At 33.4% G+C, this 25,286-nt stretch overlaps 1 protein-coding gene across 1 annotated transcript in view; it reads right to left on the bottom strand.

Moving 5' to 3' along the window:
- PKD1L1 (polycystin 1 like 1, transient receptor potential channel interacting) overlaps positions 1–25,286 on the bottom strand; it is a 155,130-nt gene that overhangs the window by 64,472 nt on the left and 65,372 nt on the right. Inside the window, 13 exon segments of the mRNA XM_031965559.1 lie at positions 1,919–2,019; positions 2,514–2,671; positions 2,799–2,912; positions 3,798–4,040; positions 6,726–6,935; positions 9,213–9,269; positions 14,927–15,122; positions 16,537–16,663; positions 18,355–18,475; positions 21,876–22,018; positions 22,927–23,004; positions 23,889–24,068; positions 24,941–25,003. Of these exon segments, the coding sequence (XP_031821419.1) occupies positions 1,919–2,019; positions 2,514–2,671; positions 2,799–2,912; positions 3,798–4,040; positions 6,726–6,935; positions 9,213–9,269; positions 14,927–15,122; positions 16,537–16,663; positions 18,355–18,475; positions 21,876–22,018; positions 22,927–23,004; positions 23,889–24,068; positions 24,941–25,003 (1,791 nt within the window).

The following is a 25,286-nucleotide window of genomic DNA, read 5'->3' as shown; positions in this document are numbered from 1 at the left end:
CTTTGACACATGTCATTGCCCTGGAGAGAAAGCTGGCTAATTTGGAACTATGCCCAAAGGGCTATCAAACAGTGCATACCCTTGGACTCAACAGTGTTTCTACTGGGCTTGTATCCCAAAAGGATCTTAAAGGAGGGAAAGGGACCCACATGTGCAAAAATGTTTGTGGCAGCCCTTTTTGTAGTGGCAAGAAACTGAAAACTGAATGGGTGTCTATCAACTGGAGAATGGCTAAATAAGTTATGATACGTGAATGTTATGGAATATTATTGTTCTATAAAAATGATGAACAAGATGATTTTAGAAAGGCCTGGAGAGACTTACATGAACTGATGCTAAGTGAAGTGAGCAGAACCAGGAGATCATTGTATATGGCAATAAGATTATACAATGATCAGTTCTGATGGACATGGCTTTTTTTAACAATAAGATGATCCAGGCCAGTTCCAATGCTCTTGTGATGAAGAGAGCCATCTACACCCAGAGAGGACTGTGGGAACTGAGCATGGATCACAACATAGAATTTTTTCACTTTTTTGTTGTGGTTTGCTTGTATTTGATTTTATTTCTCATTTTTTTTCCTTTTTGATTTGATTTTTCTTGTGTAGCAAGATAATTATATAAATATATGTATGTATATATTGGATTTAACATATATTTTTATCATGTTTAACACATATTAGATTACTTGTCATCTAGGGGAGGAGGTGGGAGGAAGGCAGGGAAAAATTGGAACACAAGGTTCTGCAAGGGTTATTATTGAAAAATTACCTATGCATATGTTTTGAAAATTAAAAAGCTTTAATAAAAAATACATACAAGAAAAAATAAACTAGGAGAAATCTGGCTCACTGAGGGGTACCTCCTGTAGCCAATAACCTGGGAGGCAATGTGAGAATGTGGGGGAGTAGGCTGGAGGGGTGCTTTTGCCTGCTAGCTACACTGTGTATCTAGGTTTGGATTGTGTTCCAACTATCTTGAGGGGTCAATGGTAGCTATGAGAAGCCAGTGGAAGGAAGAGGTTGGGTAGAGTGTTAAAATCTAGTTAGTAAGTTGGTTTTGTTATGCTGAAGATGAACTTATATGTGGGGAAAATGAAATGTGCCCGACCCATCTTCCCACTCCCCTTCAATTCATTTATTACACACCCCTTGGGTGAGATTGTTGTGCCCACTTTGGAAACCACTGGTATAAATAATAGCAGTTGCAGGATTTGCAGAGAAGTGGGAAATGTCACATGGGAAAAAATGGGCTTCAGCTAGATTACAAAGAATGAGAAGGAGTTGTTAGATAGGCAGAGAGGAAATGCATGGGCTTTCAAGTCAGAAAAACAACCTAGGAGAGAGCAGAATGAGCATTTTTTGGGGGGGAGCAATACAGAGACCAGATAGGACAGAATAGGTGTTAGAAGATGTGGAAAAGTAAATTTGACTCATTTTGTAGAAACATAGCTGGCAACTGAATTGTATATTCAATGTATAAGCAATGGAGAGTTATGGAGTATTTTCAACCAAAGAGTGACATGATTAGAATAGTTTAGTTTTGTCAGTAGTGTGTAGTGGAAGGGGGAAGGGGATAATGTGCAAATAGGAAGATTATTTAGGAGGAAACTATAATCAATTATTCATTCAAGTATTTGTTGAGTATTGACCATGTATCCTGTATTCTATCACTTGGACAGTCTACAAATCATCCTCATATGCTAATATCCATATGATCCTGGGATTCTACTCCATTCTATTATGATTTTTACAACTATTCAATTTAAAATAAAATACACAGTTATTCCACTAAAGGCAACTCTTAGCAGGTTTTTCCACATTAATGTTCCCTGAGAAACAGTCAACACATTAATCTAGAAGTGACACTTCCCATGCTATAAGACTAAAATTCTAAATCATAAATACCTTTCACTGACCTTTCAGGGAAACAGCAGGTATATAAATCTGAACAACTTGCTCATCCCAGGAGCGAATCTGTTTTATGTTAAAAGTAGACACAGTAGGTTTTTCAGAGAATCTAGGGGAAAATGACAAAACAGTGGTGATTCTACTCCTGCTAGGTTATCTTACAAGTTGTTATATTCCATTAGAAACCATTTTACTGCAACAAAGTCTGAAAGGAAAGAAAGCATTAATGTGACTCTGTGAGGAATACATTGACTTTTCAACACATATTTTGTCTTTTGCTGACCAAATTATCCATAATACTGTTAACAAAAAAGGGGGAAAAAAAGCTCAATAATAAGAGAAAAGAGACAACTGGGTAGTTCAGTTGGGCAGTGCTAGACTTGGATATCAGGAAGACTCAAATATTAGCTGTGTGACCCTGGGAAAGTTACAAATTTTCTCAGCCTCAGTTTTCTCATCCATAATATGGAGATTAAAAAAATCATGTGGGTACAATATGTGGATCAAATGAGAGAACATTTTAATATGCTTTGCAAACTTTAAAGAGCTATATGAATGCCAGTTATTTTAAAAAACGATCTATGTTGTAAATCTGAGACCCACCTGACAAGCAGCATTATGGGGAAAGTTCTTCTGTTGGTTTTAGAAAATTCCACCACTATCTGTAAAGATTCCTGGGAGGCCTCAGGAAGCCCAGAGAAATAATGGAAGTTCATTTTGTCTCGATACAATGAAAATATTGTTTTATTTTGCCCACCATCCTGTCAATTCAAAAAGAAATAAAAATCCAGCTAATATTTTTCTTTGAAAGTATAAATGGTACTTTAAACAAAAATAATCTGCTGAAACCTAAAAGGAAAGTAGATGGTTAAAAACAGCTGTCCTTACCAGATCATAATTTTTCTCAAATACTACTCTGACTGGATTCTTCAGTCTTTTTATCATGATTTTCCTTTTAGTAATGCAGTTGTAGAGGCTCAGGGCAACCACAGCTCCACTGGTCTTTGAAAACAACATATTCATTTTAATTGCAAAACAAAAAGCCATAGTTAATTAACTCTTTTGAAAAATAAATGTTTAGTTAGGCAGATTAGATTAAAATACTTCTTTTTTTTTTTCTTATAGGCACTGTGCTAAACAATGGGAGCACAGCTACAAAAAGGAATGAAGGAAAGAAGGAAGAAAGGAAGTGAGTGAGGGAGGGAAGGAGAGAGGAAAGGAAAGGGGGAATGGAAGAAAGAGAAAGAGAGAAGAAAGAAAGAAAGAAAGAAAGAAAGAAAGAAAGAAAGAAAGAAAGAAAGAAAGAAAGAAAGAAAGAAAGAAAAAAAAAAGGAAGAGAGAGAAAAAAGAAAGAGAGAAAGGAAGGAAGGAAGGAAGGAAGGAAGAAAGGAAGGAAGGAAGGAAGGAAGAAAGGCAGGCAGAAAGGAGGGAAAGAAAGAGAAAGAGAGAAAAGGAGAGAAAGAAAGAAAAAGAAAAAGAAAGAAAAACAGAGAGAGAAAGAGAAAGAAATAAAGAGAGAGAGAGGGAGGAAGAAAGAAAGAAATGAAGGAAGGAAGGAAGAAAAAGAATGAGATGGTCTGTACCCTCAAGGAGCTTATCTTCTAATGGGTGAAGAAAACATATAAAACAGAGTTAGAAAACAGAAGGACTGGAAATAAGGTTTAAAAGTACAGAGATTTAGTAACACAGTCAGATTAGAAGTGAGCAAAGCTCTTATTCAAATGGAGGTTCTTAGCAGGAACTCACCAATCAGAAGAGTTCTCATATGTCTTTTATCATTGATACATAGTCATTGGATTCTATTTCCATAGATGATCAATCATAAATAGAATCTTAAACTATGAAGTGAAATTTCAAGATTATTTTGTGTCAACTATCATGCTATACCTGAACAGGAACTCTCTCTTCCAAATAGGGATATTCCTTGAAGTATATTAGCTGGCTGATGTAGCACTGGCTGTCCAATTCCATTCTACCAGAAATGTCCTCATCTAGAGCATCTGGTAAGTAGACCTTAACAGAGCCAATATGTTCAACAGAGTTGTGAAAACTGTAATATAGTCTGGTTTGGAATCCCAACTGCTCAGTTCTAATATTAAACTGAAGTTCCTTACTCGAAGAAACATAGTTCTGAAATAAAGCACAAGAACATGCCAAGAAGTTTTAAATCATCATCTATAAGAAATCATGCATCTCTAAAGAATGTAGAAGTATGGAACTCTCAAGACTCTTCAAAAATGCGGAAAATCCCTTAGGAAGTCACAAGTCTGTGCTCCCCGAAGTGTATTTTTCTGAGAAGTTTCTGAAAGTGCAATTTGAAATGTAATCTGAGAAAAAAATACAACACAAATAAGGAGAGAGAACTGAAAAAACTACATAAATTATTTTCACCTTCACTGTGCCATCCAATTCTCATTTAAGCCAAATTACATTTAACCACAGGGAAGAAAGAAAGAGGGACAGAGGAGGACAGAGGGAGATGATGGAAGTGAAGGGAGAGAGGGGGAGACAAGAAGGAAGAAAGTTGAGGGAGAAGGAGAGGAAAATAGGGGATTGAAAGGGAACAGTAGGGTAAAGAAAGAGGGAGACTTAGTGAAAGGGAAAGGAGAAGGGAAGAAAGAAAGGAAAGAAAGGAGAAAGGGAAGAAATAAAAAGGAAAGAAGGGGAAGAGAGGGGAAAAGGGGGGGAAGAAGAAGAAAGAAAAGAGAGGAGGTTAAAAGAGAAGAGAAATAAGGGAAGAAAGAGATGAAGGGAAAGGAAAGGAATAAAAATAGAAAACAGGGAAGGGGAAGAAGGCAGAGAAGGGAAAGGAGAAGGAGAAAGGTAAAGGGAGATTATACAATTCAGTTAAAATGAAAATAAATGTGGAAACACTTTCTACTGAATTAGGACATAGAGGGGAACAAAAGCTAAATAGTTAATGGACTCATATTTGTTTGATTTTTTTATCTTGTGATCAGCATCAAATCTTGATGTCTTAGTTTGTTCCATAATAGAGTGATCCACCATGGCTCCATGGCTATTATCTGCAAGTAATTTAATATATTATGCCTTTACTGATACTTTTACTATCAACCCAATGTTTTATTTATCCAGTGACAATATCTATTCTCATTTAAATTCTTATAATACCAAAAGAGCATTGACTAAAACTAGCAATTAGTTTTGGAAACGAAAGTGTAGTCACAAATGTATTTTATTATTATTTTTTTTTTGCCAGATTGAAGCAGAGGCAAAAATAGGAATTTTTTTCCTGAAGGAAAATATGAGAAGAATGCATGGGGGGAATGAGTAGGAGACTTGGACCTTAAGACCATTAAAAGGAAAGAACTCAGCTTGTGTGAATAAAGAACCTAAGGATCCCAACTCTGGCACACAGTGGTTGTCAGCCTCATTATGTCATAGACAATTTCTGCCTGAGTCACTTATGTTCAAGACCACTCAGGCAGAGAGAAGAGTGATCTGTCCCTGAGAAAGTATGGTCTGCCTCTTTTCACTGGAGTAAATGACTCCTGTCCTTCAACCACAGTAGGATAGGGAAGGTAGATGGGAAGGTTAGACAACTGGGAAGAGAAAAGTCTATTATTTTTATCTCCTTTAGCTGTTGGAAAAGTATATAGCTGGTGTGTTAATAAGCCACCAGGTTTCTATACTACTATTAAGACTGATGGCCTAGGGCAGGAATCAGAAATCATTAAGCTAAGAATATAGAGATCAAGACATAAAGCCACAGAGGAAGAAGTAGGCCCCTTTAAATTTCAGCATTTGGGAAAAGTTCCATTCACCCTTAAGTTAATATGGACTCAAATGACATCATTGATTTGTGTTAATGTCTTCTAATGAATACAGCAGACATTTTTTTTAATTGGTTCAAGAACAAAGTAATTGATATAAACATTATCATCCAATAAGCTGATGGTGAACATTAGTCAGGTGACAATAATATATGACATGGAATGCTCAATTACTGAGGCATTCTCTTAGGGCCACTGTAGCAGAAAAAATACCATTCTAGAATTGCCTTGCAAAAACAATGAATGCCCTATCTCATTATTCTGACATATTTTTTGGTGCATATTGTCTGTGTGACCCTAAGCATGCCCCTTAAGCTGTCAATACTTTAGATCATTTTTAAACAGTCCAAGTTGCAGAATAGTTGTCTAACTGCAACAAAGGGAGTTTCCTAAGTCAATATATAAATTTATTCTAGTCTAGTCCAGAGCTTGGCATCCTTGGGGAATATGGAATTTACTGAAACATTTTAGAAATAATTCATCACACTGTTTGTAAGGAAGCAACCATTCTTCAGTGACGCCTTTACATTATATATTAGGAAATCCTTTAAGAATTTAAGCCTGAGAAAGAATGACATTAAGAAAAGCTCTCTGTACTGAGAGGCAAGAGCTCAGGGTTCAAGTGCTAAGTCTGCCACTTAATAAATACAAAAACTTAGATAAATCATTTCATTTCTCAATTTCTTACTTTATAAAATGAGATCAGAGTGGATGACCACCAAGTTTCCTAACTACTCTAAAACATTATAATTCTAAATAATCTGTAGTAAACTACATACACCTAGATGTACAAATATGAAGAAGTAGAAACATGCAAATAATCTAATATTCATTAAGAAAAATTTAATATATTGAGAAGTACTATAAATTTATTTAAACTTTTTTCACACCAAACTGTTACCCATGATAATGAAGGAAAATACATCAGAAATAAGTCCTACCTATCCTCTGAAAAAGAAATAAATCTTCCAGAAAGGAGTGTCAATGGATTTTTTTCTGTGAGGAAAAAAAAATGACTCACCAGTAGCAAGGTTGCAATGCTTATAATGAGTTCTTCTTTGAAATGCTTTGCATTCTTAGATTTTTCCTTTTCTTTCACTTCCATTAACTTTGATGCTAGAAAGACCACCTTAGACATCAGCTCCTTTTTCATCACAAATTGGCCAGATAACTTGTGGTCAATTAATTTTCTGACATATTTGATTATCAAAACCACACTGTTAAATGTTACCTTCATGAAATGAAAAAGAATTGAGTAATAGATTTCACCTCACCCTCTGAATGATCATTTATCAACTCCCACATCATCACTAAGAAATATACATTCTTGAAATGAAAAATTACATCAGAAAATCTGAGCTTTATCTTTGATACTGATATTCAGTAGATGTATGAGGTTTGGCACATAACTTCTCTGGTCCTTGATTTTCTTATCTATAACAGGAAAGGGCTCCACTAAATAATTTCTAAAACCTAAAATGCTCTTCTATCCTAAATCTATCATTGTTTTTCCCCCTCCAATTTGATATAAGGAATTGATTGAGGCTCTTTTAATGGTTATTTTTAGTTCAATATAAATGGGGCCCTTTAATGTCCCATGGGGGACATTTCTCCCATGAGAAAATCCTAACGGAAAATGTGGTTCTATCATGAACTATATCTGAAAAGTTTATGTCAGAAAAGACTTTCAAAAGCCAACAGCCAGAAGAAAGATTATTCCTCTTCTTATAGTGTCAGAAAAAATATCCAGCTAAGAGAGAGTGGCCATGTCCATTCATTCATTTGACAAGCATTTGGTAAGTAACTATTACAATCAAAGTATGGTATCAGCATTATAAGAGTGATAAAAATAGTTAAGATTTGGTCCTTGACCTTGAGAGACTTTTAATCTTGCGTTTTTCAAGGTTCCTTGGGGACTAGTCTACATAATAGCATGTTTTAAATAACTATAATTTACCCATGTTTAAACACCAAAATTTTTATCATAATCTTATCTACTTTTATTGATAATTTTTCCAAAGCACTCCCTTTTTTTCTGCCTCCTTTCCTCCCTTCTTAAAGAAATTAAACAGTTAAATATCTTCACATTTTGCTTGATGATATAGGATAATAGTTATGAACATTATCAACTTTGTGTTATACTACACAATATGCTTCTATATTTATTTTTTAATTTTTCTATCTCTTTATCAGGCTTTCACACCATCAATTCTCCTACTTGTCACTGTATCTCTAAAGGACACTCCCAAGCCACAATTCCCAGCTCTATTTATAGAAGGCTTAACTTCTAATTTGCTGAAGTCTGGCAATCTGGATAATCAAAACTATTAGCAAATGAATATTAAGCAAGAGTCCTAAAGACTCTGAGTGAAAGCCTAATCTACTTTTATTGAAAAGTCTCTCTATCCACTTTGAAGTCAAGTGCTTCCCGCTAATTTTCTCCAATTTTTGGTGATAGGACTATGGTCTGAGGATTGAGTTTCCCACAAGTCTGACCTTCACGTAAATTACTTGGAGAAATGTATTTAAAGAATTTTGAAAACCTTGTCATAAGAATATTTGCAAATAAAAATGATATCTCAAGAATTAGAAAATTAATTTTAAAACCAATTTTGATATGGAAGAAACTGATTTAAAACAAGAGCCATGTCTATCTCCCTAGGTAAGCTCCTAGAATCAGTGCGTAGTAGCGCTTAAAATTAAAATTAAAAAATGCAATTTTATCTCTCCTATTAACAAAAACTAAGGACTAGTAATTATACCAAATGAGTGAAACTAGGAATATTGCATAAAATCATAGGATCAACAACTATAGGGATGTAAAAGATCATATAGTCCAGTGATTCTTAATCTGGGTTCAATGAAATTTTTTTTTTAAAAAAAGAAACATTTTGATTATTCAATTTCAACACACTTGATGTCCTTTACAATCCTATCTTTTTTATTCATTAAAAAGCATTATACTGAGATGGAGTCATAACATTTCAGCAGATCGCCAAAGGGGTCCATAACATCAAAAAAGATTTAGAACCTCTAAAGCCGACTCACTCAATTTTTGTAAATAGGGAAATTTAAAGCCAAAGATATTAAGCCACTTATCAATTGCCTTGCCAGTAATAAGTAGGGAAGTCAAGTCTCAAATTTTTTTCCTCTGACCCCAAACCCAATATCCTTTTAACTATGCTGAATTGTGTCTTACAGAGTTCTTAATGTCTCACTACATGTTTTAAATCCATTTCTTCTCTAGGTTTTGAATTTACTTCCTACTGAATAAGACTCTTACAAGTTATGTTTGAAATTGAAATTGCATGAGGTTATAGAACCACAAGACTTTAAAATTGAAATAGAACTAAGAGTTATTAAGGGAACCCCCATAAAAGCAATAAATCTTCTATTTTAATTTACACTGTAACAGCACTTAATATGCTTTATTCCTTATGAATATTCATTGACTTGAACAGGAGTCTTTAGATTATGCAAATGAGAAGGAAACCATATTGGGACTCACCTGCTTGGAGATATTTATTAATTCATTCAACATTAGAATAGAATCAGCAATTTCTTCCTGAGGCAAGAAAATCAGCCAAAAATAAAGGAAAATGAGGATAAACCATTAAAATGAACTTTAGCTCTTCTTCATGTAAAACTATCAAGGAAAAATAACTATTATTTTTCAGATTAAAACAATAACTTCTAATTACACAGAACCATAACTCAGAGGTCATTTTTATTTGAGACACTATACTTTGCGTCAATAGACTATAGTTCCCTAAGGGTAGGCATTATCTTCCTTGGTCATAGCAAGGACTTAATAAATATTGCACTCGCTTGACTGAAATTATCTTTGTATCCCACATATCTAACAGAGCCTAGACAACAGATGTTCCAAAAATATTCACAGTCTTATATTTCAAAAGTTGGCAAATTCTTCCAACAGTCAATAGTTATATTTTGTCTAATGTGTTCCTGGATAATGTAGATAACCGAATTCCATAATACCATTCAACTCTGTATTTTAAAATTTTCCAATCTTGACTGAATTTAATTTTTTTACTACTAAAGAAATTTCCAAAACATATTGTGGCTTTCATTTTAACATTCCAAGGAACCAGCAGCCATGAGAATTTTGAGTAATAAATGATTAACAAAATATTCAAGAAGGAATAAGTACTTTTTATATGTCTCTATAAAGTTTTCCATGGCAAAATGGCAAGAGAAATTGTTTCAAAATATAAAGAGAGAAGGATGCTTCCCCAAAGCAAAGCTTCTTAAATGGTGAGTCATATAACTGCATGTGAGGGCCATGGATATAGGGGTAAACATTATCAAATATTCCACTAAGATTTATTTCTTTATATAAAAATAAACAAGTACATTCATTTCATTAGTATGCAAATTTGCTTTCTTCTTTAATAAATGATAAAATTGTATGTTTGCCAGAGAGTTGTTTTGAAATAAATTTCTTTATGATTTATTATCAATAAATATCTGGTTTTTATACCTATTTTATCTACCTATATACTTGGAGTCATGTAAAAATTTCTCAGCAGAAAAGAGCTCACAAGTGAAAAGTTTAAGAATCTTTGCTCTAAAGATCCACTGATCTAAAGATTCAGTGGGAGATGCTGACCAGATAAGAAGGCTTACCACTCAGGAACTAGGAGAAAAAGGAGATGAATGATTATTGAATATAGGGGAAGAAGAGGGGGAAAATGAGCCATTTGAAGGTGGGACTGAAAGATCCATAAGTAAAGAACAAATGATTTAAAAAGCTCATAGACATTTAATGATTAGAGTAAAATAACGTTCCATTTTTAAGAGAGCCAATACCTATATAAGTAACAACATCTGCCAAAGGACAATCAAATAATTGAAACAAGGGGGAAAAAAGCTACTGGCAAAACAGATCCATGACCCCTTTCAGATAGAGAAGACTGTATCCATTTCTGGAATAATTTCCCAATAAGCTAAGTGGCCCTATATCTGTACAGAAGTCTCTTGAAATAATAAATTGGTACTTGTAATTTCATTGGTAAAAGGAATACCCACATCTCATTTGATCCTCACAACCATCCTATGGGATAGTTTTTCTTATATCCCAATTTTACAGATGAGGGAATTGAGGTGGAAAGAGGGTAGATGGCTTGTGCAGGGTCACAGAACTAGTATATATCTAAAGACAGGATTTGAACACATGTTTTCTTGATTCCAAGTCCAGCACTTTCTCTGATATGCATCTTATCTTTGAAAATCCTCCTAAAGAAACCTTCCTAAATGAAAGAATTCTGAAGAATTTGCTCTTTCATCTTCTGGTTTGTTGAAGGAGAAATTAGGCAGGGAGGATGAAATAGTGACTTTTGTATATGGTATCATGTTAAATAAAATTATAGGTGTTTATTTACTTTTTCCCCCTGTTCAATTTCTTCAGATTTAAAAAAAAAATTAAATTCACATGCATAAATCCTCTATTTTTGTCCGCCTACATTTTTGATTTCCTTCGCAGGCTAATTGTACACTATTTCAAAGTCCAATTCTTTTTGTACAGCAAAATAACTATTTGGATATGTATGCTTATATTGTATTTAATTTATACTTTAACATATTTAACATGTATTGGTCAATCTGTCATCTGGGGGAGGGGGGAAGGGGGAAGGAGGGGAAAAATTGGAACAAAAGGTTTGGCAATTGTCAATGCTGTAAAATTACCCATGCATATAACTTGTAAATAAAAAGCTATAATAAAAAATAAATTAAAAAATAAAAAGATTCACATGCATAGCATTCATAGTTCAGTAATTTCAATCACCTTTTATTATGATCCATGGGAAACAAGTGGACATCTGCTACTTAGGAAGAGAGGAATTTACTCTATCATTATTTCTATGAGAAAATCAGATTCTGCCATCATTTCAATTCAGAGCATCTTTTCTAGAATGTAAATTCACTATCTTATAAAGATTACTTACATTAGACATGGGTTTCTTATCAATGACAATAGTATGATAAGAAAAATCCTTTAAAGTTTACAAAGTGTTCTACAAATGTTTAGTCTAACAACAACTCTCTGAGATAAATATTATCAATATATTATCCTCATTCTACAGATAAGGACACTGAGGCTTTAAGTGACTTGCCCATAAGAGTCCTGGACATGGAATTAGGATCCCCTCCCTAATGGGATACATATTTTTGTTACTGAGTCACTTGTTGGTTGTGTTCAACTTTTTATGACTCTATTTGGGGTTTTCTTGGCAAAAATACTAGAATGATTTGGTATTTCCTTTTTCCAGCTCATTTTACAGAAAAAGAAACTGAGGCAAAAGGATTAAGTGGCTTGCTCAGGTCACACAGCTAGAAATTGTCTGAGACCAGATTTGAATTCACAAAGACTCATCTTTCTGACTTCAGGCCCAGCATTCTATTCACTACATTAATGTCACTAAGTATATTGATATAGGGAACACATTTCTCATCCATAAAAGACAGAAAGTGTCCTCTTTCTAAGATCCTCTAAGGAAGTTCTCTTCCAGATCTAAATCTATGATACTATGATATATAACTAGTAAATGTCAGAGGCAGTTTTTGAGCTCAAATATTCCTGTCTCAAAGATCCATTTACTCTTAAGGCTTTTCTTTCTAAGACTAAAAGTATTTGATTGTCGGACAGCTGGTTGGTCTTTATAGGGAACCAGTTATGCCTTTAAAACAATGATTCCCAAACTTTTTCTTTTAGTCATTTACCATGTCATTAGATAGTTTTTAATCATGTACTCTTAATATGTAGATATTTACATTTTTAAAAATTATGTCTATGTACTATTATACTAAATAAGTACATACATTATATGATTTACACACACAAAAATAAAAGGATGAGAAAAAAAATGATCCTTGAGAAAGCAGAACCTCAAGTTTATTGGGTAAGGGAGTAATATGGTCAGTAGTATACTTTAGGATCATCACTACGCCAGCTGTGACAAAGATAAAGTGGAGTAGAGAGACACTCAAGGCAAGAAGATCAGATAAGATATTAAAATAATTCTAGCAATAGGTAAACAGGAACTGAACTACAGCAGCAGCTGAGTGAATAAAGAGAAGGGGACACATGGAAGAAATATTATTGAGGTTAAAAAAAAATAAGATTTGGCAACAGATTAGATATAGAGAATGAGAAACAGAGAAGTTGAAGATGACTTTACAATTGCAAACATAAATTATTAGAAGGATGAAGAGTTTCTCAGTAGTAATAAGGAAATTGAAAACAGGGTGGGGTTGAGCAGAAAGATAATTCAATGAAATCTCTGATGCTGATTTCAACCCATCTGTAGCTGTTCATCATACACTGCTAATTTTCCATTCCAGAAAAGAAAATGGGTTGGGGATAGGGGGAGGGTGGCTAGAAAGGAAGCAGTTCTCCTCTGCAATAATCCCAGAACAGATCCTGTACTCTGAAGGGTATTTATGGAGGCCAGAGTGTGAAGATGATGGGTATGTGAAAGCAGAGGAGATAACTTTTTGCCACATATCTGATCTAGATATCTAGGTCCCAGCCAGGTTATAATCAACCACCTTGAAGGGTCAATGTTGCCCTAGCCATAGCAGGCCAGCAGTTGGGAGCGGAGAAAGGAGTTGAAGTAGGAGAACATTAATCTATCATGTGTTTTGGGAGTGTCATAATTTTATTAGAAATAAGTCTGCTATTTACTTTCACAGGGAAAGTTAGATTCACCTTCCTGCCTATTAATTATTTGATCATATATACTCCTTGAAATAAGGTTTACCCTACAATGCTATGAGCTCAGTGAAATAAATAAACCAAAAACTTCTAAGGACATATATGCATACATAAACATACACTCATATATGTGGGTATTCGTTGACCTATATACTCCTGCTACAATTTATACCTGATGCTACCATAATGACCACCTGATTGGAAGGAAAGCTTCTATTTTCCCTCTCCCCTCACCTATTCCAACAAAACTCTAAAATTCTCATCAGACTGAATCATGATCAAAGAATCCTAGAGAGAAACTAGCTTAAGTGACTCCTTCCACTCCAGAACTGCAAAAAGTCAGCCATATATAATAGAAAAGAAGGGTCTGCTTTTCTCTTCCCAAGCAGACAGTCTCCTGAAGAACAATGACCTGTATAGCTTGCAAGGTTCTGTGTCTTGAAGCAGCAGGAGAGGAAGACTTTCCTTAAAAAACCTTATAGTGAGCAGAAAACTTTGAAGAAGGAACTTGGAAACCCCAAGGAAACAGAGCAGGTCTCAGCACTTTGATCAGAATAATCCTAACACGAAAGCTCTGAAGTCCCTAGCACTGACTGAGATGTCAGAAAAGATCCTTGAAGATCCAGCATTTTACCATTAAAGATCTGAGAGGCCAAGGAAATATAGGAAAATAGAGAGAGATGAGATTAGCCAGGAGAATAATGAAGGGAAGAAAACAGGCACAAGTAAAACAAACCTCCTTATTCTGAATTGGGTAAAAAGGAGGATGAAGAAAAACAAAGAATTAAAAATCTAAGAGCATGGCAGAACAAATTGTGACATGTGAATGTAATGAAATATCACAACATAGGAAATGACAAAATGGACAGTTTCAGAGGAAACTTGGAAGACCCCTGTAAGATGATGCACAATGAAGTGAGAAAATCTAGGAGAACAATTTATACAAAGTTAACATTACAAACAAAAACAACTTTGGAAGATTTCAGAATTCTGATCAAAGCAATGATCAGCCATATCTCAAGAGATATTTTACCCATGTCCCAGCAGAGATGGTTGACATAAGATGCAGAGGCACATTTTTTGATGTGGCCACTGGACTCATTTTGCTTGACTTTGTTCATTTGTTCTTTTATTCTTTCATTGGGTTAAGAAAGCTAGGATTGAGGAATTAGCAACATAATACCCCCCGCCCCCCAAAAGAGGTCCATTTTTTAAAAGTGCATGGAAGAGAATAGAAGAAAATTCAGAAGGAAACACAAGCAGGACAGTTTTGAAAGTTATATGTCTTCTAAATTACTTTTTAAAAAAAACTAAACAATGTAAAATATAAATAGTTTCATAAAGATTCCTCTTTTGTATTCTTCTCTGTGTATAGAAATGCTCTTTGTGTTTACATTCATAATTTTAAAAAATTAAAATAAAGGAGAAAAATACACACATATACTTACACACAATATATATATTTATATATATATATATATATATACCTGGTCCTGGAAAGATAAGTTGCACACTGAAGAAATCAATAAATTCCTCATTTGTGACTGTAGGTCAAAGACAAAACTTTGGTCTTCTGTATAGAAATGATTCAGAATTCTAGTTAACATTATTATATAATTTCTAATTTCTCCATAGTTTCCCATAAGTAGGAGAGTGGTTAGATTTTTAAGACTTGAATTATACCTACAGAAAAAAATTAAGGTTTTCATGATGATTATTACAGTATAATTCAACCTATATATCAAAATAACAACATATTCTCTAAAAAATAAAGACATCTCTTTCAGGTATATTTTTAACACAAAAATACATGTATGTATAAGTATATGTGATATACATATATGCATATATATATATGAGCATATATAATCACTTATAGACATATGTGTCTGAATATGTATACAATAAGGTGGCACAAGGTATAGAGTTTTGGACATGGAGTCAGGAAAACCTAACTTTAAAATCCAATTGATATAATTATTAGTCTACTACTAGTAGTAGAATCTACAAGATTTGACAACTGATCAAATGTAGAGATTGAAAGAGAATGACAAGTCAGAGATGAATTAAAGGTGATGAACCAAGGTAACTGGAAGGGGTGGTCCTCTTGACAGAATAGGAACATTAGAAAGAGAGATGGCTTAGCGGTTAGTATTAGAATTGGGGGAGTGTTCAAATAATAAGCTATATTTTAGATATGTTGGGTTTGAGGATATAGATTTTAATAATAAACTCAAAATGACAAGAGTAACGATAATGAGCAAGCCAACAAACAATCAGAAGAGACTTAATATATTAGAGGGATCAACATGGATGAGAAAAAAGTCTCTTGGAATAATAGATGTGAAAATTGGCAATAAAGTTAATGGGGGGAAGAGAGAGTTTAGAGGTATGAAGTATGAGAGAAGAGAAATAGCCTCCATTTTCTTAGTGAGGTTAAGGAGACAAACTATACTAGGAGGAAAATGGAGGGATGGTTTTATAAAGTACAATATGAGAAGGGTTGGAATAGTTGCTTGGAATAATGAGATTTGTTTGCAAGTGTCATATGCTCTACTAGATTATAAGCTTCATGAGGGAAGAATTAAATCTAAAAAGCAAAGCATCTCAGAACAAAGTACAATAAATAGTAGTTTCAAAGATACAAATTTAGATCTAAAATAATAGAAAAACTTCCTCACAATGAGAGCTATCCCAAAGTTAAATGAGCTAGTATGGGAGGTAGTGGTTTCTTCCTCACTTGGGGGTCTACAAGCAAAGACTAGATGACGACTTGTCAGAAATCTTGTACAAGGAATCCTTTCTCTGGTATCTGTGGGACTAGGTGGGCTTCTGAGGTTCCTTCTAACTATGAAATTCTGTGATTATGTGAAGCTGTATTATAAAGTATGAAAATACTAGCAGAAACACATATTCCAATGACTGTATAATCCATCCTAATCCTCCCAATTCTAATCGAGAATCTGACACCCTACTATTTCTTTTGCCAAAACCCTTGTCTAGTTAGACTTCATGCCCATTGCCAACCTGATCCAAGTATGACCTCTCAAAAACATAAATGCTTTCTTAGGGCCTTTTCATTGTAAATGCTACTTACAGATCCTCTTCTGGCCTGTAATTCAAAGATGATATGTTCCTATGGAAAGTTGGCAGTACTGTCACATTCACAGCACAAGGATGAGATTTAGAGCCATATCTGTTTGTGATCTCCATAAAGACAGTTACTACAACAGAAGACAAAAGATAAATGTGAATGTGTACATATGGAATGCATCAAAAGCCTCCTTTTATCCCAGGATTCAATGCAGGCTTACTGTCTCGACATTTCACATATTAATAGTCAATTAGTGGCAGGTGAAGACAAGTTTTATCCTCGAAAAGCTTAGTGTGAAATGAAATGAAAATGGTGAAATCTTACCTCCCAAGTCAGAAATATAAAACACAGATTTTAAACTTTATACAGAATAGTTAACATAATAAATTAACAACTTATTTATTGGGTTCCTACTAGATATATGAAGAACAATTTGTGAGGCACTGGAAGGACAGAAAGAAGATATGAAAATGCTACCTCCTGTTAAGGAGCTGATTGGGTCATTTACATGTATGTTCACTCTGACACACATGTATATGAAAACAAATATATTTCTATACATATGTAATAAATAAATATAAACTTTAAAGTTATATAACAAAGAAATTATAAATAAATAATAAACTTACAATTATATGTGTTTGTATTATTGTTGTTTTTGTTAGCTTATTATTATTATTGTTACTTTTGTTGGTTATTAGATCATTTGCCTGGGGTCACACAATTAATAAGGCAAGATTCAAATTCAGGTTTTCATGATTACAAGACCAACACTATCCACTGAGCTACATAGCTACATCAAGTAGGTAGACTTTAAGCTGAGGCCTCAAAGGCTGGATGGACATACAGACTTGTGTGTTGAGAAGTAGAGATTTGGTCATCTTATAAAGAAGAACCATCAAAGAAAAGTAGAAGAAAAATGAGCCCAAATTAAAAAAAAAAAAAGGAGAGTAAGAAAATAAAATACAAAAGAGTGAATGAAATTACTAAGGGTGAGAGTATATAGAGAGAACACAGGAGCTATCAGAGGGATAAGAGAACCAGGAGAGTATGGAAGCCAAAGATAGGGACATTATTTAGAAAGAGGTGATCAAGTATGAAATTCTAATAAAAAGATAAGGAAAACAAAAACTAAGAACTATTATAGGATTTGGTGAGGTGACAATTATTGCTGACTTTAAGAATGTATTTTCAGTTGAACTGTTAGGGACTGAGAAGAGATGCAAAAAAATTGTTAAGGAATAAGCAAAGACAAGAGGTGCAGGGATTTGTAAGACATTTTCCCTTGTCACTGTTTTTCTGAAGCCCTTTTCAGTATTTAGTTTATCCCCTTTTTGTTTTTTGACCAAGGAACATATGTGGCTTAGATTATTCATGAGGTATTTCCTCAAATTCACCTTAGTTCATTTATCTAACATTTGGCACAGTGCTTGGCACATACTAAACAATCAATAAATGCTTTGTCTAATGCTTTATCATACATTTATTATTTTATTAACAATTAAAAATATCTGGTCTCATTTTTATTTTACTTTTGAAAAAAAGTATCAGTGTTCTTTCATATTATTTGAACTTAAGAATAAAATGATGCTTTTTTGAAATATTCCAAATTTTCATTCTTGTCAAAAAAAATCCACCCAACGCTCTAAGGCTTTATACTTATCATGAAGAAAACCCTCCCACTCAATAAATCAATCTGTTTATGTCATTACTCAAAAGCTTCTTTTTGACACATAGACACCTATTTAAAAGCTATGTGGAAAGGTTATAGAAATGAAACATAATCACAGCTAATGAACTAAATATAATAGTAAAATTTACCTTTATATTTGTCCATAATTTCACCAGCGGGCAAAGTGAAGTAATATTGTATATCTCTCCCTCTATATAAAGGTATTTTGGAGGATTTTCCTATTTGGTAACTGAATTCATAATAGTAGTCCTATATTCAATGTCAGAGAAAACATAACAAAGACATTAAAAAATCATGAAATTTATAATGACCAATTCCTTATATTCCAATAAAGGAAGTTTTTTACATAAGAGAAAGTCAGCACAATGTAGAGAATAAAAACATCTACTCAGGAATCTGAAATGTTGGGTATGAATTCCCCTCAAACACTTAGTTAAGAATCCCTTACATAATTGCTAATATTCCTTTTCACTCAGAAGAATAATCCAATCACTAAATACTATAAGATTCTAATGTATTTTTAAAAATCTTGTTTCACTTAAAATTCACTCATATTTCTATAGTACCTTGCAGATTAGCCAATAAGCATTTATTAAATCCCTACTATGTGCTAGGTACTATGCTAACTATTGAATATACAAGGCTAAAAATAAATAATGCTTTCAAGGAGTTCAAAGTCTAATGGGGAAGACAAAATGCAAACAACTATGTATAAATCAGATATGTATAGGATCAGTTGGAGATAATGCACAGAGAGAAAGTAGTAGCATTAAGGGCTATCAGAAGAGGTTTCTTGTAGAAGAGGTGAGGTTTTAGGTAGAGCATGAAGGAAATCAGGGAATTCAGGATGCAGAGGTAAGGAGAGGAAGCATTCTAGAGGAAAGCATTCAGTGAAAATGTAGTTTTGGGAAAAGGAGTATCTCAAAGTGTTCAGTATTGCTGGATTGCATACTACATAGGGATACGGCAGAAGATTGGAAAGGGTAGAAGAGGGCCAGTTTATGAAAAAATTAAAATATCAAACAAAAGATATTTATATTTAATTCTGAAAGGGATAGGGAATAGCTGGGGTTTATTGAATAGGGAGGTGATATAATCAAATATGCATTTTTTTATTTTTAAAATTTTTTTATAGCTTTTATTTACAAGATATATGCATAGGTAATTTTTCAGCATTGACAGTTGCAAATCCTTTTGTTCCAACTTTTTCCCTTCTTCCCCCCACCCCTTCCCCCAGATGGGAGATTGACCAATACATGTTAAATATGTTAAAGTATAAATTAAATACAATATATGTATACATGTCCAAACTGTTAATTTGCTGTATAAAAAGAGTTGGACTTTGAAATAGTGTGCAATTAGCCTATGAAGGAAATCAAAAATGCAGGCAGACAAAAATAGAGGGACTGGGAATTCTATGTAGTGGTTCATAGTCATCTCCCAGAATTCTTTCGCTGGGTGTAGCTGGTTCAGTTCATTACTGCTCTATTGGAACTGATTTGGTTCATCTTCATTGTTGAAGAGAGCCACGTCCATCAGAATTGATCATCATATAGTATTGTTGTTGAAATATATAATGATCTCCTGGTCCTGCTCATTTCACTCAGCATCAGTTCATGTAAGTCTCTCCAGGCCTTTCTGAAATCATCCTGCTGGTCAATCAAATCTGCATTTTAAGATGTTCAATTTGACAGCTAAGTAGAAAGTAGCTAAAGTGGACAAAGACTTGAAACAAGAAGACCAACAGACTATGCCAATAGTTCAAGCATGAGGTGATAAAGATCTATGTTAGATTTGTGGCAGCTTTGTGATGTTGGCAAAATTCTTAGCCTTTCATTTTCCTCATATTTATAGTGGATATAATAATGTTTGTACTATCTACTTCGTGATGTTCTTGTAAGTAAAGTTCTCTACAAAGTGCTCTAGAAATGTGAGTGGATATTAAGTGAAATAAGATTTTAAAAATACACTAGAATCTCATAATTTAATGATTGGATTTGGTTTTTTGAGAGAAAAGGAACATTAGTACTTATATAAGAGATTCTTAATCTTTTTTTATATCATGGATCCCTTTGGCAGTGTGGTGAAGCCTATGAATCATTCCACAGAAAAATGTTTCTGAATACATAAAATAAATACATAGAATTTCAAAAGAATATAGTTTCCAATTCTTTTGAAAATAATGTCCTTGAAACCCTAGTTAAAAATTTCTGACTAGACCAACCCCTTCATTCCATAGAATTAATATTCTATAATCACTTTCTACTTTTTCTACCGTAATCTTAGTTCAGGGCCTCATCATATCTTCTGGAAAAGGATATATTTCCCTCTTCATAAGCTTGTTATATAATTTCTGTTATAAAAAGGAGAATCACAAATATATAATACTGAATGAATAAATATATTTAAATTGTTTGATTGTTTAAGACTACTTTCCTAGACTATGTTATTTCTAGGTTTCTCCTAAAAACTTCATTCACAGGAAAATGATAAGCCTGCCAGAATGGGAATCCCAGATGAGTCAAGATTCAAATCCAACTTCTCTCATAACAAAGTTCTGTGTTTACTATTTTACTGTCACCTACATTTTCACCCATCAGTTAATGAAAGTATTCTTGTTTTGTTTTCACTTATGAGGGAATCACAGGGTGGTTACTTTTAAATCATTTCATATTCTGATCTGTTTTATTTGGTATACTCAAGTGTCATGTAATTGGAAGATTTCAGACCTGTTAGGCTCATACAGGAGTCAATAGCCTTTATAGGAATCAGAGTCTTTGAATCTGTGTGTTCCTAGAACTGCATCTGATTCCTTTGAACTCTACATGTAGAAAATCAGATAAATTTGAGATATCTTTTCCTACATATCTGAAATCTGCAAGAGTCTGCTTATATTGTTCATGCTTAAAGTCTCTTCTCAGAAAACTTTCTAGAAGTACTTTTTAGAAGAAAGATGGCAGGCCCTCAGAACATGCATTGGGGGCTATTTCTGGGGGAATAAAGGGTATCTTAAGCAACATGGCCAAGTGAGTGTGATTTCAGCACCAGGAGAGCACTCAGTGGTTTTGTGACTTGAATACAACTTTTTGATCACTTCCAGTCATAGACATTGAGAGTTTACCTATAGTAAAGTAGCTAAAATGCTGAATGGGTAGTTAGGAGAAATGAATTCTAGATCCATAATGCCATTAACAGTCATGTAACTTTGGGCTTGTCACTCACTGAGTCTTCCTTTTCCTGTCTTTTGTTTGGGGGTATGATAATGACTATAGCACTTTCTAACATCAATTCTCAAGAATTTTATAAATATGTATGCACTGTACTGATTATCTTTTAGAAAGGAGAGTGGTCTTTATAATGGCTTTTAAAAGTCTTAAAAATAAAAACAAAACCATAAATTATAATTCTTTTCATAGAAGGGTGACAATTTTGCCTTTGTTTTTTATTCATAGCCAATGACATACATCTTTCAATCATTATCACTCTTTTCAGTAGCACATCATAAACTTTATAAGTAATTATTCTATAATTATGAAATATGGATTTTATTTGCACTTCAAAGTATGTCATCTACAATAATAGACAACATTTGTTGCTTGGGACCTACTTTGGCCACACAGATAGCATTAAAGGACTATGAAATGCTTACTGCTTTCCCAGACATGCAGAAAACACTGAAGACTGTATAAGCCTCATAACCGTGACTGGGCTGTACTTGGCAAGACATCTTGTTTGGAACTTCATTGACAGTAAAATATAATTGTGCTTTGCCTAATGGATTGTGGCTTGAGACTGTAGAGAAAAATAAGAATCAATTGAAACATATACAAAACACCTAGATTTATCTTGACAGATATAATATGTAAAAGAAGACTGAGAAGAGAATCAAAACTTAATTCAACAAAGAATCTTGTTGAAACAGATGCCAAATGTTCAATGTATTATTCATGGTGTATTATCCAAAAAGTATAGGATTAAAATTTGTGTTCAAATGGAGTAATGAAAAGAATGGGAGAGAGAATTAGCAAACATCAGAACTAAAAATCAGTGTCTTTGGAGAGAATTAGACAGCCCATATTTAGGAAAAGTTTACACTTGGATCACTATGCTTACCAAACCATAAAATGTTCAGTCAGGTGATCAATCAGTGCTGCTTCAAATCAACTCCCTAGCTATTATATAATATACAAGGAAAAAAGAAGTTTCAACAAGTATCAAAATATGGTTTGGCAGAAAGAATACAAAAGTGGAAGTAAGATCAACTGGGTTCTGCTCCATCCAGTCTTCACTTATGCATAGAGGAAAAATATGTACACACATGGAAGCAAGTGGTGAAATTATAAATTCAGAGAATAGCAAGCAGTAGAATGTATGAAGAGCAGTAATATTGATTGGATTCAGACTGAATAGAGCATTAAATGGGATATTAAGGAATTTATATTTTACTTAGAGATAAAAAGTAGCCACTGAAGATTTTTGAGCAAGAGATTGGCAGGTTTAGACCTGTCTTTCACGAACACTATTTCAGCAGCTTTGTGGAGATTATAAGGAGAGACACCTATTAGGATGCTGGATATAATATACTATAAAAATAAATTCACAAATGATTAGTTGGCTATGATTTCTAGGAAAGTAAATAAAGAAGACCACCAAATTTTCATTATTCCACTAAAAAGGTCCATTTGAAAAATATCACTTACCTACAGAAGCTTGTATCACATATGTCTCTCCACCTTTCAGGAAAAATGGTTTAAATGTAACAGTTTTTGATGTGATACCTAACAGAAAAGATACCCATAAGACTCTAATTACCAGATGAAATCACTTCCTGGGACAGATGACATATACAAGTAAGTCGGCCGCATTTGTGTGGTTCTGAGATACTAAGCAGAGTTTTCAGGGCTTCTTTCTAAACCTAATTTTTATTCACACAACCAAAATTTTAAAAGCATGCTTTTACCACTTAACAAAATGCTCTCTAATTTTGTAATGATGAGGGTGACTCCCTCAAACAAACATCTCAAATTTCTTGAAGTATTTGACCTAGATCTTTCCTTTTAAGTTATCTTACCCCACCTTTTCATAGCATAGCTATTTGTAGACAATATCTTTATCCCTCCCACATCACTTCTTAACTTCTTTTTATGTGTTTAGGAGTTTACATTAAAATGTAAACCCCTTTGAGGACAAAAAATGTCTTTCTAAATGTATTTGAATTCCCAGCCTTTATCAAACCGCTTGGCACACATTAAACTATCAACAAATGCTAGTTGACTATCATGTTTTTCCCCCCATTTAATAGACTATAAGTTCTTTGAAAGTTAGATCTGTGTGGATCTATCTTTTGATAACCAAAACAAAATATATTCATGGCTTACTAAAAATTTGTTGGGAAATAAGAGATCCGCACAGAGATGTTCTCACTTCAAGGCTAGTGCTTTTTTCCATTACATTGTCATGCTTCTTTATACTCAGAAAGGAAAGAGGGATAATCACATGAAAAAGATCTGAATGATTAAATCATATAATTATTTTTAAAAGTACATTAAAACTAAGTCCTTGTCCATAAAACCAAATGACTCCAGAAGAAGATGAGTAAGTGACATCTAAGCTATTCTTATTCAAATTGTGACAAGCCTGCAGGTGAGTAGAAAATGCATACCTGAAGATGTGTAGCTTTGAAAAACAGTTCTGCTAATTAATGATTTGGACCAATCCACCATAAGCAAGGGTGCAGTATTTTCAGTGGAGTAGGATGAATCAATTAAGTTGTAACCATCATCATTGTCAAACAGAGTATCTGTATCTTCATTTTCATTTAGTTCTGTGATACTGATATTCTCTACCAAGAGAACAAAACATACCAATGGGTGATAAAGAAAAAAAAAATGTAACAATTCTCTTAAATAAAGCCTCAGAGATTAAAAATTAACATTTTCAAAAATTCCCTTTTCCACTATCTAAAAGTATTATATAGTGCAAAGTCTATTTGATAAACATAGGAGGGTTTATATGTATGAAGTAGAGAGATGTCAGATGCAAAAAAGAACAAATATATAACAACAATAATATAAATGAAAGTAGCAACTAAATTCAGATTCAATGCAATGGCCCATCTTAATTCCTGAATACATACTTATGAAACATACTTCTCTCTTTTCAGTAAAGAAATGGGATAGATGAGAGAAGGTGGGACATGTGCATATTTCTTGATTATGGGGTAGAGTTCCATGTGGGAGAAAAGTATATCAGGAAATGACTATGGTGTTAAAAAAAATCAAAGGAAAGCAATAAAAAAAATTAAAAATAATGCCTTTAAAAATTTATTGCAATCCAAGAATTTGCTTTTTTGAGATTACATTTTTTTGTCAGCTGAATTTCAATAATACAACTGCATAAACCAATAATGCTACTAAAAAAAAATCATTAAAAAATGACTTGGAGACACGTTATAATTGATTCAAGAAAAAATAGTGAATGATGCCCTACTGGTAGTCAATGGTAATTGAAAGGAAAAACTGGAAATATATATTGATTCTTCTATGCAAAATAGAGACATCTGGAACAATTCGTATAAATATGGAGGAATCTGAGCAATAACTTGTAAAGCACCATAAAGCTGAAGGGAAGGCCAGTGAGAATGTCTAAGAAAATAGTCTATGTCAAACCAATGATAAAATTGAATTCATTAAAATAATCATAAAATATATTGACCTGGATGTCTTCCTCTTGATGGTTCCATTGCCTCCTTGATATTGCTGTAATAAAATTCAAAATCTATGGAAAGAACAAAATACCATTGGAAACACAGCTTTTGGTAGTGTTGCATTTTTTTTAATCAAAATCTTCTCAAATTAAATCTAGAATGAGTGGTAAAATTTAGCAAAATATCTGGCATTTACTATAATTCTCTTTAATTAACATATCTATGTTTATATTGATTGATTTTCATAATGATATCCCTAAAGCATTTAAAGACCCAAAGTGCTCCTGAATTATGAAAGAAATAATTTATATTGAGAAAGAGGACTGGCCTTGAAAAATGAATGAAATTATGCTA

Source organism: Sarcophilus harrisii, chromosome 1 (genome assembly GCF_902635505.1).
Source record: "Sarcophilus harrisii chromosome 1, mSarHar1.11, whole genome shotgun sequence".
Taxonomy (NCBI): Eukaryota; Metazoa; Chordata; class Mammalia; order Dasyuromorphia; family Dasyuridae; genus Sarcophilus; species Sarcophilus harrisii.
This window is presented reverse-complemented; position numbering and strand designations above follow the sequence as displayed.